General features: G+C 38.2%; 2 protein-coding genes and 1 long non-coding RNA gene across 3 annotated transcripts; 1 reads left to right on the top strand and 2 right to left on the bottom strand.

Moving 5' to 3' along the window:
• Window positions 1–7,033: 7,033 nt before the first annotated feature.
• Window positions 7,034–14,772, bottom strand: LOC136202523 (uncharacterized). Its single transcript, XR_010674474.1, has 5 exons — window positions 14,729–14,772; window positions 10,052–10,266; window positions 7,516–9,298; window positions 7,335–7,426; window positions 7,034–7,222 (listed from the first exon to the last, which is right to left on the bottom strand). It is a non-coding gene; the product is annotated as an uncharacterized lncRNA (long non-coding RNA).
• Window positions 12,511–14,771, bottom strand: LOC136202522 (uncharacterized). The gene has a single exon (XM_065993204.1). The coding sequence runs from the start codon at window positions 14,605–14,607 to the stop codon at window positions 12,853–12,855; it is 1,755 nt and encodes a 584-aa protein (XP_065849276.1). The 5' UTR covers window positions 14,608–14,771; the 3' UTR covers window positions 12,511–12,852.
• Window positions 14,773–16,229: 1,457 nt separating the features above from the next.
• LOC136203294 (mitochondrial import inner membrane translocase subunit TIM17-2-like) lies at window positions 16,230–17,180 on the top strand. The gene has a single exon (XM_065994414.1). The coding sequence runs from the start codon at window positions 16,358–16,360 to the stop codon at window positions 17,033–17,035; it is 678 nt and encodes a 225-aa protein (XP_065850486.1). The 5' UTR covers window positions 16,230–16,357; the 3' UTR covers window positions 17,036–17,180.
• Window positions 17,181–18,045: the final 865 nt, after the last annotated feature.

The following is an 18,045-nucleotide window of genomic DNA, read 5'->3' as shown; positions in this document are numbered from 1 at the left end:
ATTGTAATAATTTAAATTTGATTTTATTCATTATAATGGTAACTATGTTGAGATGGAAAAAAGCCATTAAGAGACTTTATTATCATATATTTTTCATTATATAATATATTATACGATAAAATACATGATTATATACTTATATATACTATAATAGAAATATAAAAAGAAAATATTCATTCCCAATAAATTTATTTTACGAATAATTTATATAATAAAAATAATATATAAATTATCATTAAGTAAATTATAGCTAGTGAGTTCGTAAACGGTCTTATAACACTCAATTTGAAGGTTATATCATAGAATTTTTTTTAAAAATATATTAAAAATGATTATATAAGTGTTTTTTTATTATTTAATAAATTATACAATAAACTACATGATTATATATTATATATACCAGTGAGTATAGTTCGGTATAATTCAGAGATTTAAAAATCTTTAGAATTGTATCTAATAAAGTCCACGGTACAATTCGATTCGGTCCTACCAAAAAAGTCAACGGTTCAATCCGGGTTTATGGTGAAAAGAGTGAGGGACATATCTAGGGAAAGGGGGGCGGCTGATGGCGGTGAGGGGGTGGTGTCGGCTGTGGCCTGGGCGGATCGGGATGGGGAGATCGGCGGGGATGGGGTTGGCGGCCTGGAAGCATGGAGCGTGAGGGGCGATGAGGGGAAGGAGGGTGGGGGGCGCACGAAGGGGATGGAGCTGGGCGGCGCGGTAGGGGGGCTATGGGGCGATGGGAGGGGGGACGTGTGGGAGGCGAGGGAGGCGCCGCTGGATGAGGCGCTGCGGCTGGGGGAGGGTGCTCGGGAGGCTCGGGCGGCTGGTTCGGCATCTGTGTCGGACGCTGGGGGCAAGGCACCTCCGCTCGCGGGGGGCGAGGCTGGGCGGGTTGTGCCTGGCGCCGGGTTGAGCGCCGTCAGTGCTGGGCACTGCGCAGGAAGCGTCGGGCACTGCGCAGGAAGCGCCGGCAGCGCTGCTGGGCGTTGGGCTTGGGGAGCCGGCGCTGGGTCAGGCACTGGAGGCAAGTCCCCGGGCAGTGCTGGGCAGGCCGGGGCGGCGGCAGGGGGCAGGCTGCCTCGGGTCAGGTCCATTTTAATAGAGGGGGTAGTTTTGGTGTTGAGTGTGGAGCTCAGGGCCAGGGGAACGCGGTTTCCCCCAGGTCTAGGGTTAGTATAAATGAAATAGGGAAAAGTTCTTGGAAAGATACGGTTATGAGGGTGGTCGAGGAGGAGCCTTGTATGGAGGAAATGTTGATGGTGGGGGAGTCTGATGATATGTACTCTGATTCTGATGAAGAGGAGGGTGTCCAAGATGATCCTCTTTGTCCTGTGATTAGACTCTCCTCAGCTGAGAAGCGGGAGCTCAGAGAGAAGTGGAAGGTGTCTTTAATAGTTACAGTGTTTGGGAAGAGAATTAGCTTTAACTATTTTGCCCAAAGGATCCAAGTGGGCTAGGAAAGGGAAAGTCAGTATTACTGACCTGGAAAATGACTACTATGTCATTAAATTTACCCGGGTTGAGGATTATAATACTGTGATCAATGGGGGCCCGTATATTATTTCCAATCATGTTTTGGCCTTACGGCCTTGGGTTCCCAATTTTAATCCTCATGATTGTTCGGTTAACAGGATTTTGACTTGGGTTAGGTTCCCGGGCCTTCCCATTGAGTATTATAGTGAAAATTTTCTCAGTAAAATAGGAGGTCTGGTTGGGAAGGTCCACCACGTGGACAAAACTACAATTGGTGCCATTAGGGGCAAGTTTGCAAGGGTTTGTATTGATGTTGATCTTGCAAAACCTTTGTTGTCAAAATTCTGTGTTCGTAACAAGGTGTTTTTTTATTGAGTATGAAGGTTTACATAACATTTGTTATGATTGTGGCATGTATGGTCATTCTCAGGAGGGGTGCCCTAAAAGGAAGAAAGTTGTAAAAGAGATTGTTGAGGGTGGTGTAGGGAGAACTGAAGGGAGCCAGGGGAATGGATGGAATTTTGGACCCTGGATGGTGGCAAAAAGGTCTGCTAGACGTAGAACACAACCTTCAGTTGTTCAAAATCGTCCACTTGATATTAACATTAATTTGAAGTCTTCCCTATCTAAGCCTATTGCTTTTCCAAGTGTTAAGGAGAAGCCTACCCCCAAAGCAAGGGAGGAGTCTGGAGCCGCTTCAGCTTTCACGTCAGGATCTAGATTTGGGGCCCTGACGATTGAGGAAGTTCAGGATTCTGACCAGGGCGTTGAGCATATTGATCAAAGCATGCCAGGTTTGGAGTCTGTTGAACCATCCGAGAAGGTGGTTGAATCTGTTAACCCCCTTTTTGTCTCCAAAGATGAAGCCCAGGGGGGACCCTGGCCTTGGCTGCACGAAGGATGAAGAAGATAAATGAGGTTAGTATTCCTATTCTTTGTGGTGATCCTGGGATTGGGAAGTCTATGGGAGTTAATAAAACTAGTATGAAAAAGCTAAAAGGGAAAGCAAAAAAGTGTCCAGAACACTATGGCTTTACCAGAGAAGAGGGGGCCTACGGGTACCTTAGCGAGGCTCTCAGGAGCCCCTAATAAATACCTGGCTTAAGTGTGTTGGTGCGATCAGTTATCCTCCTTTCTATGGATTTGTTGTGTTAGAATGTTAGGGGTGCGGCTAGCAAGGCTACCCGTATCCATGTTAATGATCTAATTAAACAGTTTAACTCATCTTGTTTTGCTTTAATGGAAACTAAGATTAGTGGAGATAAAGCAAATGAGGTGGTTAAAAAGTTTAGGAGCTGGAACTGTGTTAGATCGGAGGCTACTGGCCGGGCTGGTGGGATTTGGCTTTTCTGGAAGCCAGATCGGGTTCATTTCGATATTATTAGCATGGATAAGCAGTTTATTCATTGCAAAGTTAGTGTCTCCGGTAATAAACCTTTTTTAATTACCTTGGTGTATGCTGACCCTATTTTAGCCAATCGGAAACGGCTTTGGGAGGTTCTTTACTCTATGAGTGTCAGCATATCTGAGCCTTGGTTTGTGGCTGGTGACTTTAATGATATTGCTTTTATGAGTGATCAGAGAGGGGGTTCGCATCATTATGTTAATCGCTGCCTTCACCACAAGAATAGTATGGATTTATGTGGGCTTTCTGATCTTGGGGCCTCTGGTCATAAGTTCACTTGGAAGCGCAACAGTACCTTTGTTCGTTTGGATAAAGTTTACGCTAATGTTTTAGCTCAGACTACCTTCCCTGAAAGTTCTGTGTTAAATCTCATGTTCCGTCATTCGGATCACTGTCCTATTTTATTTAGGCTGATGAGAGGCAATCGTCCTAGGGGTGAGAGACCGTTCCGTTATCAGTTGGCTTGGGAGTCTCATCCTAAGTTTAAGGAATTCGTTCATGATAATTGGAAACCTCACTCGAATGTCCTTCAAGCTGCTGAAGGATTCAGGAATAATGTGCTGGGGTGGAATAAAAATGTCTTTGGACATATTATTAGGAGGAAGAATAAATTATTAAATAGGATGGAGGGCATTCAGCGTAAGTTGGAGGTTAGGTTTGATCACGGTTTGGATGGCCTTCTCAAAACCCTTCAGAAGGAGCTGGAAGCTGTGCTTAGGCAGGAGGAGCTTCTTTGATTTCAAAAATCTAGGAAGTCCTGGATCAGAGATGGGGATCGTAATACCAGGTATTTTCATCTTTCTACCATTATTAGAATGCAGAGGAATATAATTGATGCTATTAAGAACTCTAATGGTGATTGGGTGTATGAGGATGAGGATATTCGGAGATTGGCCCTGGAGTTCTATAAGGATCTGTTTAAAGAGGAGCCTGTTCATCTGGAGAGGGCTCACTCTGTTGCTACCTTTCCTATGGTTGGAGAGGATAGCATTTTGGATGCCTTCCACCCTATTTCCCTGAAGGAAATTGACCAAGCCATTTTTAGTATTGGGGCTACTAAAGCTCCTGGGATTGATGGTCTGCCTGCTGGTTTTTACCATAAGCACTGGGAGGTTGTGAAGGAAGGTATCTATAACTTTATCATAGGTGTTTTTAATGGTTCTCAGGATATAGAGCTGGTGAATAGACACCTTCTGGTTCTGATTCCTAAAATTGAGAAGCCTTCTTCCTTTTTGCATATGAGGCCTATCAGTCTTTGTAATGTTCTTTATAAGACTGTTACAAAGATTGTGGCTAATAGAATCCGCTGCATTCTTCCTGAGATCATCTGTCAGAATCAGGAAAGTTTTGTGCCTGGTAGACAAATGATGGATAATGTGGTGATTGCCCAAGAGATGGTCCACACTATAAAGATCAGGAAGGGGAAGAAAGGCATTGTGGCTCTTAAGTTGGATTTGGAGAAAGCCTATGATCGAATCAACTGGAGTTTCCTGATGGAGAGTCTGGAAAGAGCGAGGATCCCTGACAGTTGGAGAAGGTTAATTAAGGTTTGTATGTCTTCTCCTGTTTTTCAAGTTATGATTAATGGGGATATGTCGGAGGAATTCTCTCCGGGCCGGGGTATCCGTCAAGGTGACCCAATGAGCCCCTTCCTTTTCGTTATTGCAATGGAGAGGCTGTCTCATCTGATCCAAGATGCTATTGATAATGGGAATTTCCACCCAGTGGCTATTAATAGTTTCTGTCCCCAGGTTACTCATTTATTCTTTGCAGATGATGTTCTGATCTTTCTGGAAGGTAATGAGGAGCAGTTGAGTATTATTATGGATATTCTTGATTGTTTCTGTTCGGCCTCTGGTCAGAAGCTTAATGTCCAAAAGTCTAGGATGATGTGCTCCAAAAATATGAACCAGAGAGTCTGTAAAAGGTTAAGTGATCTGTCGGGTATTCCTCTGACTAGCTCTCTCGGGAAGTATTTGGGTATTCCCCTCCACAGTGAGAGAGTGTCTAAAGTGTCTTTTAAAGATACTTTGGATAAAGCTAGTATGAAGTGTGCCACGTGGAAAGCTAAGACTCTCTCTCCCGCTGGCCGTCTTATGTTAATTCAATCTGTTAATTGTGTGACTCCCAATCACATTATGCAGGCTTGTCATCTTCCTGAACCTGTGCTTAAAGATCTTGATAAAATTAATCGTAGGTTCCTGTGGGGGGAAGCTGAGGAGCGGAGAAAGATCCATCTTGTTCCTTGGAGTGAGGTTTGTCAGCCTAAAGATTTAGGAGGTCTGGGCATTATGAAAGCCAAAGATAATAATAAAGTCTTATTAATGAAACTCATGTGGCGGATGTGACAGTTTCCTTCAGCTCTGTGGGTCCAGCTCTTATGCGGGAAGTACCGGAAGGATAAGGTGTTTGGGGGGCCTAAGGATAGAGTGGTTAATTGTTCCTTTCTTTGGAAAGGCATTAGTGCAGTTTTTGCTGAGTTTTGTTCTGGGATCGGGTGGAATGTGGGTAATGGCAGGTCCATCAGTTTCTGGAAAGATATTTGGATAGGTAAGAAGCCTTTATTGGAGGTGTGTACTTCCTTGCCTCCGTTGGACGTTCAGGACTGGACGATTGCTGATGTGGTGGATTCTGAGGGTGAGTGGATTTGGGATAAATTTGATTCCTACCTCAGTCTGGAATCTCTCCTTACTATTAGAGGTGTTCACATTAGTAATCAAATTGATGACAATGATAGTTACTGTTGGGCGCTGACAAACAATGGGGCCTATTCGTGTAAATCTGCTTTTCAGGCGTTCTATCAGGGTTTGGATTCTTCTTCCCCTGGGTGTGGAAGGCGATTTGGGCCTTAAAAGTGTCGTACCGTATTAGGAGCTTCCTGTGGCTTGGGGCTAGGAATAGGTTCCTTACTAATTCAGATAGAAAAAGGAGGCACCTGGTGGATTCTGGAGCCTGTGGCAGATGCATAGGGTTTGCGGAGACTTTGTGCCATGCTCTCAGGGATTGTGAGAAAAGTATAGAGGTTTGGAGGAGAATTCTCCCTAGGGATGTGCTTCCTTCCTTTTTAGCCCATTCTGAAAATGATTGGTTTGTAGATGGAATTAATGGGATTCTTCTACCTGGGAATCAAGGTGTTCTTCTTTTTGTGGTGGTTTGCCATCAGATTTGGAGATGGCGGAACGAGGAGATCTTTGGAGGAGGAGTGGTTTCTCAGCCAAATATCCTTGAGTTCTTTTCTAAGAAGATTAGTACCTTGGTTGAGAGTTTTGTTGAAGACCCCTTAGCTAGGGATGTTCAGAGGAAGGAGGTCAATCTTTTAGGCTGGTGTAGGCCGAGTGAATGTGTGGTTAAGCTCAACACTGATGGTTCTTGTTTAAGAGAAGGGAGAATTGCCGCAGGAGAGGTCCTTAGAGACGATGGTGGCAGGTGGGTTTCTGGCTTCTCTCAGAATTTGGGTATTGGTTCCTCCTTTTCTGCAGAGCTTTGGGGGATTTTATCTGGCCTGAAGCTTGCTAAGGATCTAGGGGTGAAGAAGCTTCTTGTTGAGTCAGATAACCAAGAAGCGGTTAAAATGATTTCTGAGGGCAAAACTGTTTGCCGGAATAGCCTGAACATTATTAAAGGCACTAAAAGGATTGGTTCCTCCTTTGAGTCTATTAAGTTTGCTCATATTTATAGGGAACAGAACCGCGTTGCGGACCGTCTTGCGATGGAAGGGCACTCTAGTTTGTTGGGTCTAGGGCTGGGCACAGTTCGGTCCAAGTCGGGGATTCATGAATCTCCAGTGTTGGATTGAAATTCGGAGATAAATAAAATGAAATCTCCAGAATTGGATTGAAAGAATAAATCTCCAGAATTGAATTGCCCCAAAATTTCAGTCCAGTCCAGTTCGGGGATTCGGAGATTCGGTTCCGGTCCAATCCAATATAATTTTTCGGTGATTCGGATAAATATCTAATAGTTTAAGTCCTAAAAAATAAATTAAAAATTTAATTTACAAAATAATAAAATATAAAATTTTATTATCTTACATAACTTGAAATAAATGATATTTTTTTAGGAAGTAAACAACATTCATTAAAAGTTACAGTAGACAACAAGGCTAAAAAAACCCGATAAAATCAAAGTATTAAAAGTTACGGTAGACAACAAGGCTAAAAAACCCACAAAATCAAAGTTACAAAATAACAAATCCATAAAAACAAACAACCTTTAATTTAAAAAAGACAACACTTCATTAGCAAAATCTCCCTAATCATCATCCCAATTTGTAATTGAATCTTCTTAACGCAACAAATTCCTTGTTTTCCAAAGCAAAGGCAGTAAAAGCCAAACATCAATCTAAACATATAAAATTTGTAATTGAATCAACAAATGTTAAATTAATTAGCTTTCACTTCAATAAAATTAATCAACACACTAGCAAAAAGTAAAAGGAAAAAAATATGCTTACCAAAGTGCATTTGATTCGGTCAAAAAAACCTTAGATATCCAATTGAAATATAGATAAAAGAGATGATGCAATTTCAGGATCAGAACTAATTTCTACAAATTAAATAACATTTATATAGTTAGTATTCATAAACATTTAACTAAAATAAAACTATGAAATATAATTGCTAAGTAAATATTACCTTCTTCAATAGCTTCAAGATCTTCAACTTCTTCTTCATGCTTGAAAGCTTGAGTTGAAGTTTTCAACCAATCTTGACAACAAATTAAAACCGCAGTTGTAGCAGGAGTTAAAAAAACTCATAAATTGATCCAAAGTTTTACCATTTGTGCTAAACATAGATTCAGAAGCCACAGTTGAGCATTGAATTGCAAAAACATCTTTTACAACTTTGGATAAAGCAGGATATCGCATAACATTAACCTTCCACCACAATAGATATGATAAAATAGAAGCATAAGACGACAAGATTCACTTAAAGAATCATATACAGAATAAACACAAAATTAATTCGGCAAACACAAAATTACAATGCGATTCAAGGTCAATCATGATTCACCAAACAATTAACATGATTTGAGACCATAATATGCAAATTTTTCCCAAGAGAATAAACAGGCGTTCCAAATTAAGACAGTTCATACTGCGAAATGGACTAAAAAAAGTAAATAACACAAAACATGTTCAATTGTTCATATGAATTTCCACTATAAATTATTGGAGATTTGTGAAGAAATAGTCCGAAGAGTGATTCTGTATTCACGAGCCAAACATTCTTCAAGTGACTGATATCTCCCTTCTCTTATATGCATAATTTCACGAAGATTTCCTCCATTTTTTGTAGCTTTATAGGTCCCTTATATTGATGTTTATATTAGAAAGTGTAGGTGATGTTTGAAGTTTATTGCTTAGCTATAAGACCCCATAATACCCGATTGAACAAGAGGTGATGAGATGGGAAAGGTGGGAGTGGCTGTCTAGAAAATTTTCCATGGCTGAAAAACCAGGTGAAGAAAATTTTCCTAATTGATTTTCCATGAGAGGAAGCTTCTGTGAATTAATTAAGAACTATATCTAATACCCTAACATATAAAACTTCAAATATAACACAGAACATATAAAACTTCAAATCTACACAATGTACGCAACATAGAGTTTAGAAATTGAAATATAAAAGTTCAGAGTTTAGAAAACTTACCAGACTTTAGATCGGTAAAAGGTGGAGGTGGCGGTGTGCAAGGTGGAGGTGGCGGCGTGTGAGGTGGTAGCAGCGATGGAGTGCAATGGAGGAGATAGAACCGTAGAAAAAAATCGAAGCAGAGAGAATGGGGTAAAGAAGCACGAGATTCTATTTTATAAAATGTTTAAAAATTTTAATATTTAAAACTTCTAATATTTGTTACTTAATTAAATGGTTAATAAGAAGTAGAATTGGTTTAGATGGTTAAGGGGATTAACAATAATAATGTTATACCTTATTAATAAATTATAAATTTATATTATTGTAATTAGTTTACCAAACCTTACAAAATATATAACTATATATTATATAATATTTCTCTTTATATAAAGTTAATGTATGAAATATAAATTTATTATTGCTAAACTTTCGATTATTTCAGTTCGGTCCAATCCAATCCAATCCAATTCGGTTATCGGTCCGGTCCTGGATAAATTTCGGTCCAGTTCGGTCCAGTTCTTTGACGAAAAGTCAACGGTCCAATCCAGTTCGGTTCTTCAAAAAAAGTCAACGGTCCAGTCCAATTCCGGAGTTTTTTCCTCGGATATTCGGTCCGGTCCAGTATCTCCGGGATCCGCGCCCAGCCCTAGTTGGGTCTTTCTACCTTTTCTTCTCCGCCGGTCTTCATCTCTTCTTTGATCTTGGAGGATGTGGTGGAGGTCAGTTTTCCTAGGCTGATCCCGGGTTGAGCGATTTTTTATTTGTTTGTTTTTCTTTTCCTTTCCTACCAAAAAAAATATATATTATATATACCATAATAGAAATATAAAAAGAAAACATTCATTGCCAATAAACTATATTATGTATACTTTATATATTAGTAATAATAATAATACATAAATTATTATATAACATAATATTTTAAACTATTAATCATAAAATTAGTGGAACAATTTTACATCATATGGGCAATAAGTGAGTATTTGACTAGTTTGAAACTATTATTCAATTTTACTGTAGCTCAACACGAAAAGAATACTACTAAAAATAATGGTAACAAATTTATAAAAGAAAAGATGGTAACAATTATTTCTTATAAAAGAATACCAATTATAGCTTTATTTCTTTCTAATATTAAAATTCATATCAATCCATGTGACTTTCATTGTAAAAAGAACAAAAGAAAAAAAAACAGAACCTAGTTAGCAAAAAAAAAAAAAAAAGAAAAAGAAAAAAAGAAAGGTTGAACATGATAGAGCTATTAATGATGGTGTTGATGAGAATTGAGCAGTTGGGGACCATGTTCATAATATGCATACAAAAATAATAAAAAAAATTATTATAAATATTTTTATATCTGATAATATGAGGTGAGCTTAGGCATAAAATAGAAAAAGGATGAAGGAGGAGTCAACGAAATAAAATAGAAAAAGGATGAAGGAATGGTCGACCATTGGCCATCCCAATCTGAAGCTTAAGTCTGCAAACTAAAAAGCATATAACCAAGAAGAATATTACATTTAAGTGTATTATGTACCTTTTATCCTGGAGGACTGCACTATGTGCTATAAATGAAGACCACATGGAAGTTGCTCATTGATGAAGGTTTGCTTTCAAACTGAAACGGTTGTACTGACTGTAATCGCGGTTCCATAAATCAAAGCGCAAGACTCGGGTAGAATGTGCATGACCATGTGGTCTTTCTTGACTGCTTCACATGGCGTTGACGGTTACCATTGAGGGAAGGAATTCCTAATTTGGCCACATGTAATATGATTAGTTGTGTATGATATCAGATATCCTCCCCTCTACAGACGGAAGTGTTTTACGGTTTCGTTATAGCCGAGGAACGAATTATGAATCTCTTAGTTGAGGCTTCAGCTCATATTCGACCAAAGTTTACCTTCGGTTTTACCATGTGATGAAAATCTCCTTTTGATTAAAGTATTTGTGTGGATGTGCTAGTGCGTGACACCCACGCTTTAGTTGAAGTAGGTAGGATAACTCGATGGAAGCGTGAGATAATGGTGTTAAATATTGACAGACCACGTGAAGTTGAAACATGATGTCGCCTTTTTGACTTGACGACTACCCTTCTGAATCCCTTATAGATGTCAACTCGGTGCGCCTTTTTTCTTTGATTGATGTAATTAATGAGTGAATTCCTGATGTTGTTTCGATCTTTGAGTAACTTTAAAATGACATAATGATTAATAACTACTCCTTTATTGCGCCATCTCGCTATCCTCATTTATAAGCCTATAAAAAGAGAAGACTAGAAGGCCATGGGAATCCCTTTGGAATTAGGTTTCAAAGTTGGCGATCTAGCGAGGACAGTGTAGGTATTAAACGTTCGCCATCAAGGTGCAAAGCTTCAAAGGCTTTTCATGTGATGATGTTTAACGAACTTCCTCTATCAACAAATACTCGACGGGCTTTCAAGTCCTCGATCAACATTTTTATTACCAATGCATCACCATAGACTGTTTGGGGAGATTTTTCAATGTTCCGAAGGTGAACTCCGACTTGGATTTGAATCACCTTTCCCTATCTTCAAAATCCTCTTTTGCTTTACAGATTGATCCTCTTGTGTTCCACCAGCAATGACATTAATGACCCTTTGAGAGCATGTTCGGTCGGACGTCTGCCACGTTGCTCTGGTGCTTTCTTTGGATTCTTCAAGAACTTATCTAGTTTCCCTTGCTCTACCATCTTGTTAAGCTCTATAACTAGTCGCTTGCAATCCTCCATACTGTGACATTTGCTCTTATAGAACTCACAATATGTTCCATTGTGGCGACAACCAGAAGACTTTAGCTTCAGTGAGTATTGGATGTGTTGCTTATTCTTTTCGACTCAGTACATGATTTTATTTCCGAGGAGCATTCAATGATGCAAGGCTTCGGTCCGCTTACTCCCACGACCTTCGTCGATCTCTACCTCTATCATTTCTGGATTCTTTCAGAGCGTTCACTGACCCCAGTCTGTCCTTTAGCAAAGGATTCAGGCAGTGCCCATCCCATTTGACAAAATCTCCCATTAAATATGGGAAAGTTACTTTCGTAATTGGAAGCCATATCTTCCACAGCTCCGTCTACATTTAGTTGACAGGTCTAAATAGCAGTCTCTTGAAATCTTTCTACCCAGTAATCCACTTTCTCAAATCGCCTTTTTACCAAACACCGCTATTAGAATCTTTTAACTAGTCAAACCTCTAAAAGTGAACCAATCTTCTAATTTTACACCTAAACTCTCTCCTACCAAATAGGGTCTATAGACTAATATTTAGGAAGGAAAGAGGGGAGATAACTAAACAGTAATCACGGCCAGCGGCTAGCTAGTACTTTGTCTAACTTTATACAGACTAATGTTCAGTGCATATAACTAAATAGAAATCACAGTTCAGGGAACGGTTGATACTTTGCCTAATTGTATATAGACTAATGTTCAGTGTATCCAACTCAAAAGAAGAAGAGGGAGGAAAAGAGGGAGATGACTGAATAGAAATCACGGTTCAGGGACCAGTTGGTACTTTGCCTAACTGTTCTGTAACTGAATAGAAATTGCATTACCAGCAACAGAAATTTCAAGCAATTTCCAAAAGAGCATTAGCAGTAACAGAAATTACAAGCAATTTTTCAAAAGAGAATTAGCAGCAAGAGAAGTTGCACTAGTAGCAACATAAATTGCATCAGCAGCAACAATTGCATAAGTACCATAATGTTCAGTGTGATCAATGTAATTCTTATTTATTGTATAAACAGTTTATCGGATTCGAACTGGAAAAAGACCATAAAAAAAGAACTTTACAAACAACTGTTTTCAATGTAATTAACAGAAGGAAATGGTATTTTAATTTTCTGATGTCATTGAATGCAAAAATGACTACCGATTCTATTAAACTACCTACCTACCTGCATTCTATTTCAAAATACCATTTCGAAACTAATTTCATAAACATAAATACAAGAAAACCTGTACAATGAAAAAACACAGTAAATGCAACACCTTTTTTCTTGTTTGGCAGTGTTTGAAATCAAATTATTACATAGTTAGAATCATCTCATGATTTCCAATTCTTTCAAACCAACTTATTTTCTAAAAAAGTTGATTGAATTCTTCCAAACAATGAATTTTATGAGAAACAGAATTCAAAATCCATGAAAATGAAAACCATTTTTAACTAAAAGAAATGTACAACTCTTAACTTCCACGATTTTCCTGATGAAGCAAGCAATATAGAAAATGAGAACAAAACACGAAAAGCGAAAACATGATGAGTTTGTATTCCAGAAGTTGCCTCATTCAAGGTTAATGTGCTAAATCTAATCTTACCTGTCATTGTGGTTTGGTACCTATTAAATGGTGAAGAAGCACGCCTGCTGCAACGCTAACATTTAAGCTCTCAACAGCCATAAACGATCTGAACTCTTCACTCGACCGCTCCATATTTGTTTCTTTCGATTCAAAGTCATCATCATTCTCTCTGGCTGTTACATCCATGGGAATGTTTCCAGGGATCTGAACTAATTGGGTACATGACCTCTCCACTAATGGCCTCAAACCAGTGCCTTCACTACCCAAAACAAGTATCGTCGGTTTACCAGGCAACACTTCATTCAAAGGAACAGCTTTTGAAGCAATAGAACCCCCAACAACACGCCAACCATTTTCGGCTGATGATACTAAGAACTGCATCATGTTCTTGCAATACCTAAGCTCCATTAGTTCAAGTGATCCTGCACTTGCTTTACTCACTACTCCACTTAATGGGGCTGAATTTTTCGCGCATAGCACCACACCTGATGCCCCGAAGAAGTAAGCAGACCTGATTATTGCTCCCAAGTTCTGTGGATCAGTAACCTCATCTAGAGCTACCCAAAGTGAACCTTTTTCATCATCCGAAACTGGATCCAACTCCATTATTTTCACCATTTCCAACGGTGAAGCATCGAGAACAAGCCCCTGATGTGGGCGGTTATCGACAACCATATTCAGATCATGTTTTGAAATTTCCTTGACATTTAATCCGAGTTTTTCAGCCATCCGCAACACCTTTTCGAATCCTTTCTTGTCTTTCTTCTTCTTGTTATTACCACTCAAATCCAGTCCTTCTTGAACATATAGGGCATAGAATTCTCTTCTACCAGCTGATAATGCAGCCAAAACAGGTCCTACCCCATAAACTCCTTCACCGATTATCCTTGGAACAGATGATTCAGTGGCCTCTCTCCATGTCTTCCTCCCCCAATTTTCCTGCCTATTCCATCTTTGAGATTCAGGTCTCTCAATCCTGCCTCTCATATCCGTCATTCCTGTGAACCTGTTTCTAATCTTATCCCATCTTGGATCATCATCAGCAACATCTAATTCCTCTTCTATTCTGTCTTCACTTTCTTCTCTTTCTTCAACAATGCTACCATTCCTATCCTTGTACCCATTACCATAGTCCCTGTTCTTCACTCCACCTACCTTTCCATTTCTGTTTTCTCTATTCCTCGCCGTATAATAGCTCTTTTTCGGGAAAGAAGTTTCCTCAGAATCCTTCCGATAAGATCCTCGAGCACTTCTCAAATCTCCCCCCTCTTCTGACCTACTTGCAGAGTCTTCAGACTCAGTTTCAGCCACTGCTCTTTTATCTAACCTTCTAGCTGATTCCTCCCATAAAGACCCAACAGTGACTTTCTCCTTTCTTTTCGCAGATTCTTTAACCTTCCGAGAACCTAACCAAGGAAGTGATTTACCATCACCATTCCCCTCATTAACTCCATGGGAATATGAACTCGAAAAACTTCTAGCTCTTAATACAGTACAACGTTGAACACTCCTAAGCCTAAATCCACTTGATACACTCCCACTTCTACCTGTTCTACCGATTTCTATTTTTTGGGGCTTCACAAAGCTAAGAAATTCGAGTGGAAGTGCTGTAGAGTAGACGCAATTAGGGTTAAACACGGGATTAAGATGACACCCTAATAGCAAAGATTGGGGCTTTAGAGTGTAGAATTGATTGAAGTTTCTAGGTTTTGAAGGAACCCTAAATATCAGAGGAAATGCATGGGTTTTAGCGAAATTGGAGTACATTTTGTGCATTAAATGTGCAAAATCTACAGGTAAGAGATGAAGTTGAAGGCGTAAATAAGCATTTGAAATGGAAAAAGATCAGTACCTACACAAATCAAGCCAAGTAGAAGCTGAAAGCAATAAGCTTTACCTATCTCATATCCGCACAGCACCACAGCACAGCAAGTATCCAAGTCCAGCAGGCAGCTGAAACTCTTGCTAACAATTTCCGGGATTAAGTCTATTGCAATTGGGCCTAATGGGCCGTGAACAGATTGGGGTTTGAATAAAAGAAAATAAGGGGCATTTGTTCAGGTAAAAATACGTCATGGAATGGGAATGAGAATGAAACTTTTCAATTCTTAATGTTTGGTTAGTTATAATTAGCTGCTAGTAAGCGAAAGGAAGTCTCCATCTCGTACATAGCTAATCGTTTTTTATGATCAATGACAGAACATTTAGAGCAAGATTACGATGAATCATGAAGGTAATAAGAATAAGATTACCATTAACCACTCCTTCATCTAACTATGTTAATGGATTTTATTTTAAGGAATCAAATTGAAGTTGTTTTTTTGAGACATATTTGATTCAGTTGTTGGTCGATAGATGTTGCTCTTGTAGTTATCAGTGGTTGGTAAAATTATGATTAGTTATTAATGTTAATATGTAAACTTTTTAATATGGACATGTTTTAAATGAATCAATAAATAAATTGTAAAAAGAAAAATAATAAATTTCAAATATAACCAATGTGGTTTGGCTAATTTACAAATTGATGTTTATGATTTCTTTCTTGCAAAAAGAGAATTGAGGTTCTCATCGTTAGCAAAACTAGAGATCTTTAGATTGACACTGTCAGTTTTGACAGTTGATGAACTTTTTAATTTTGAAGTTATTTAAGTATTTGTTTTAGAAAAGTGAAAGTGCAAGTTCTAGAGAGAAAGTTTCGAAAATTATGATTTTTGAAAAATCGAAAATGTAATTCCATGATAAATATAGTATTAAACAAATTTAATTTTTGAAAATTTTTAATTTAAAAAAAGATTAAAGAGTAAAAAAAAAATTAAAACTTGAGGATTGTATAATTATTTTTAAAACACATAAATTAATTAGTTTAATATACAAAACTACACGTACTATAAATTATTTTATCTGTATTTTAATATAGTACAAAATATAAAATATAAAATATAGAAATTTAAAATTTAATTTATATAACATTTGATTTATTTTTAGGTATAATTTTGATTTCTATTATTAAAAGAAATATTTTTAAGGTGAATTTATATGTATTGGATTTGAGATTTATCGAGTTGAAAATTTACTTAGTCAAAATTATTGAAATAAATAATAATTTGAATTATGTAAAATTAAATAAATAATTATTTTGAATATATTTTAAAAATTATAATTTATAATTAACTATCTATAAAGTTTAAAATTTATAAATGAAAGATTAATTTTTTAATTATGATATAAGTATTTTATTTGTAATATGTAAAAAATAATGAAATATTAAAAGTTAATTTAAAAAAAATTAATTCTAATAAAATGATTAATTATAATTTTATAATTAATTATGGTTTTGTTTTAGAAAGCTTCTTTAAAATTTAAACCTTACCCAGCCTGAATTCGAATTAAGACCTGCCAAGTGGGCTAATTTCGGGAATTCCAACTCCCATTTTTCTTTTCACGCAAGTTGAAGCTAAAACCTAGATCACTACATTTTCTTTGATTTTTCTCCCATTTCCAAACCCTCTTTTCCACCGATATAGTTATGGGGACGCCGGAAACGTCTCGTGAACCATGTCCTGATCGTATTTTGGATGATATCGGCGGCGCTTTTGGTATGGGAGCAGTTGGTGGGGCGGCCTTCCACTTCATTAAAGGCACCTATAACTCTCCCGCTGGTGCCCGGATTATCGGTGGTACTCAAGCTGTGCGAATGAATGCTCCTCGGGTCGGTGGAAGCTTTGCCGTTTGGGGTGGGCTGTTTTCTGCCTTCGATTGTACGATGGTCTACGCTCGCCAGAAAGAGGATCCGTGGAATTCAATATTTGCCGGCGCCGCAACTGGTGGATTTCTCGCTATGCGACAAGGTTTGGGTGCATCTGCTCGTTCCGCTGTTTTCGGTGGGGTTCTTTTGGCTTTAATCGAAGGAGCTGGAATCATGTTGAATAAGGTGATGAGTGCGCAACAAAGTATGCCGATCATGATTGATGACTCTGTTCCTGCTATGGCTGGCGGACCTGGATTCACTGGATTTCCAGGGCAGATGCAGCCCCAAAACTCGACCTTTCAAGAGGCAGCGTCGACTGGTGGATCTGAGTCAGGTTCATGGTTCGGTGGTTGGTTTGGTGGAGCGAAGAAGGAAGACGCTGCTAGTAGCGGAAGCAAGACGGAGATTTTGGAGAGTTTTGATGCGCCGCCAGTGCCAAATTATGAGTACAAGTGAAATTTTTTGAGGTGTATTTGATCATTTAAAGAAATATCTCTATATTTGTTCGTAGGTCATATAAGTTTGTAACTGGGGGGCTTTTGAAGCTCCAAACTTGATGAACAAGTAGTTTTCCTGGCTAATTTTTGCCTCTTTCTTTTCCTTGTCCTCCTCCACATTGATTAAATATGAAGCAACGCATATCAGTAGTAGTGTATAAATATATAGGTTATTTCACGTATTGTATGTATTGCACGTTAATTGGGTGCTCATTTTTTATTCTTTGGCTTATAACTTTTGTGAAATAGAAATAGTATCCCGAGTATCATAAGTTCGCATGACGTTTTCAATACGCAATGGCAAAAGGAAAAGAAGTTTGCATTTTTATAGCTTTGGTTTGATGCTCACTTGTACATTTCAGTGGATGTTCTCGATACACAAGGGCCAAGCGAAAAGAAGGTTGCATAGTTATAACTGTATTTTTTGGTTTCCTCTTCTTGAGGTAGTATCTTCATCATGTGATCCTGCTTGTTACAGAAATAATGATTTATGCATTTTTGAGCAGGTAGAACCTTATTTTTCTTATTAGTATCATGTGGATGTTCTTGATTTGTATTTGTAAGACTCTAAGATAGAGATAGAGTTGTGTACTTGTGTGTGTGTGTATGATATGATCAACTCTTGTCTCTGTCTGTGTATGTGAGTGGGTGTGTGGACGTGATCATTCCAGAAGAGCTATGGAGGACATTGTGCAATTAATAGAGAACTATAGAATCCACCTGTGTTGCATAATTGTCATATTCCTATTATATATGCAATCTATTATTAATTTATAAATTGATGTCAACTAGTTGGGATTAAGTCCTGGTTGTTCTTTTTGTGTTATTTGTCTGTATACATGCTTGCGAGTTCTAATTCTAGAAAGTTATTTAGAGTTGGGAGTTTTGTGGCATGCTATGACATGGTAATTTTTTCTTTGACTTGCATGTGTTGGAATTCCTCTGTGCTATGCTTTTCAACTTCATGAT

The sequence above is a fragment of the Euphorbia lathyris genome, chromosome 8, assembly GCF_963576675.1.
Source record: "Euphorbia lathyris chromosome 8, ddEupLath1.1, whole genome shotgun sequence".
NCBI lineage: Eukaryota > Viridiplantae > Streptophyta > Magnoliopsida > Malpighiales > Euphorbiaceae > Euphorbia > Euphorbia lathyris.
The sequence above is the reverse complement of the archived record's forward strand: the minus strand, read 5'-3'. Positions and strand labels throughout refer to the sequence as shown.

What these genes read in the sequence shown, in the direction of transcription:
- LOC136202522 (XM_065993204.1), bottom strand. Translation starts at nt 14,607, where the DNA reads ATGCACAAAATGTACTCCAATTTCGCTAAAACCCATGCATTTCCTCTG.
- LOC136203294 (XM_065994414.1), top strand. Translation starts at nt 16,358, where the DNA reads ATGGGGACGCCGGAAACGTCTCGTGAACCATGTCCTGATCGTATTTTG.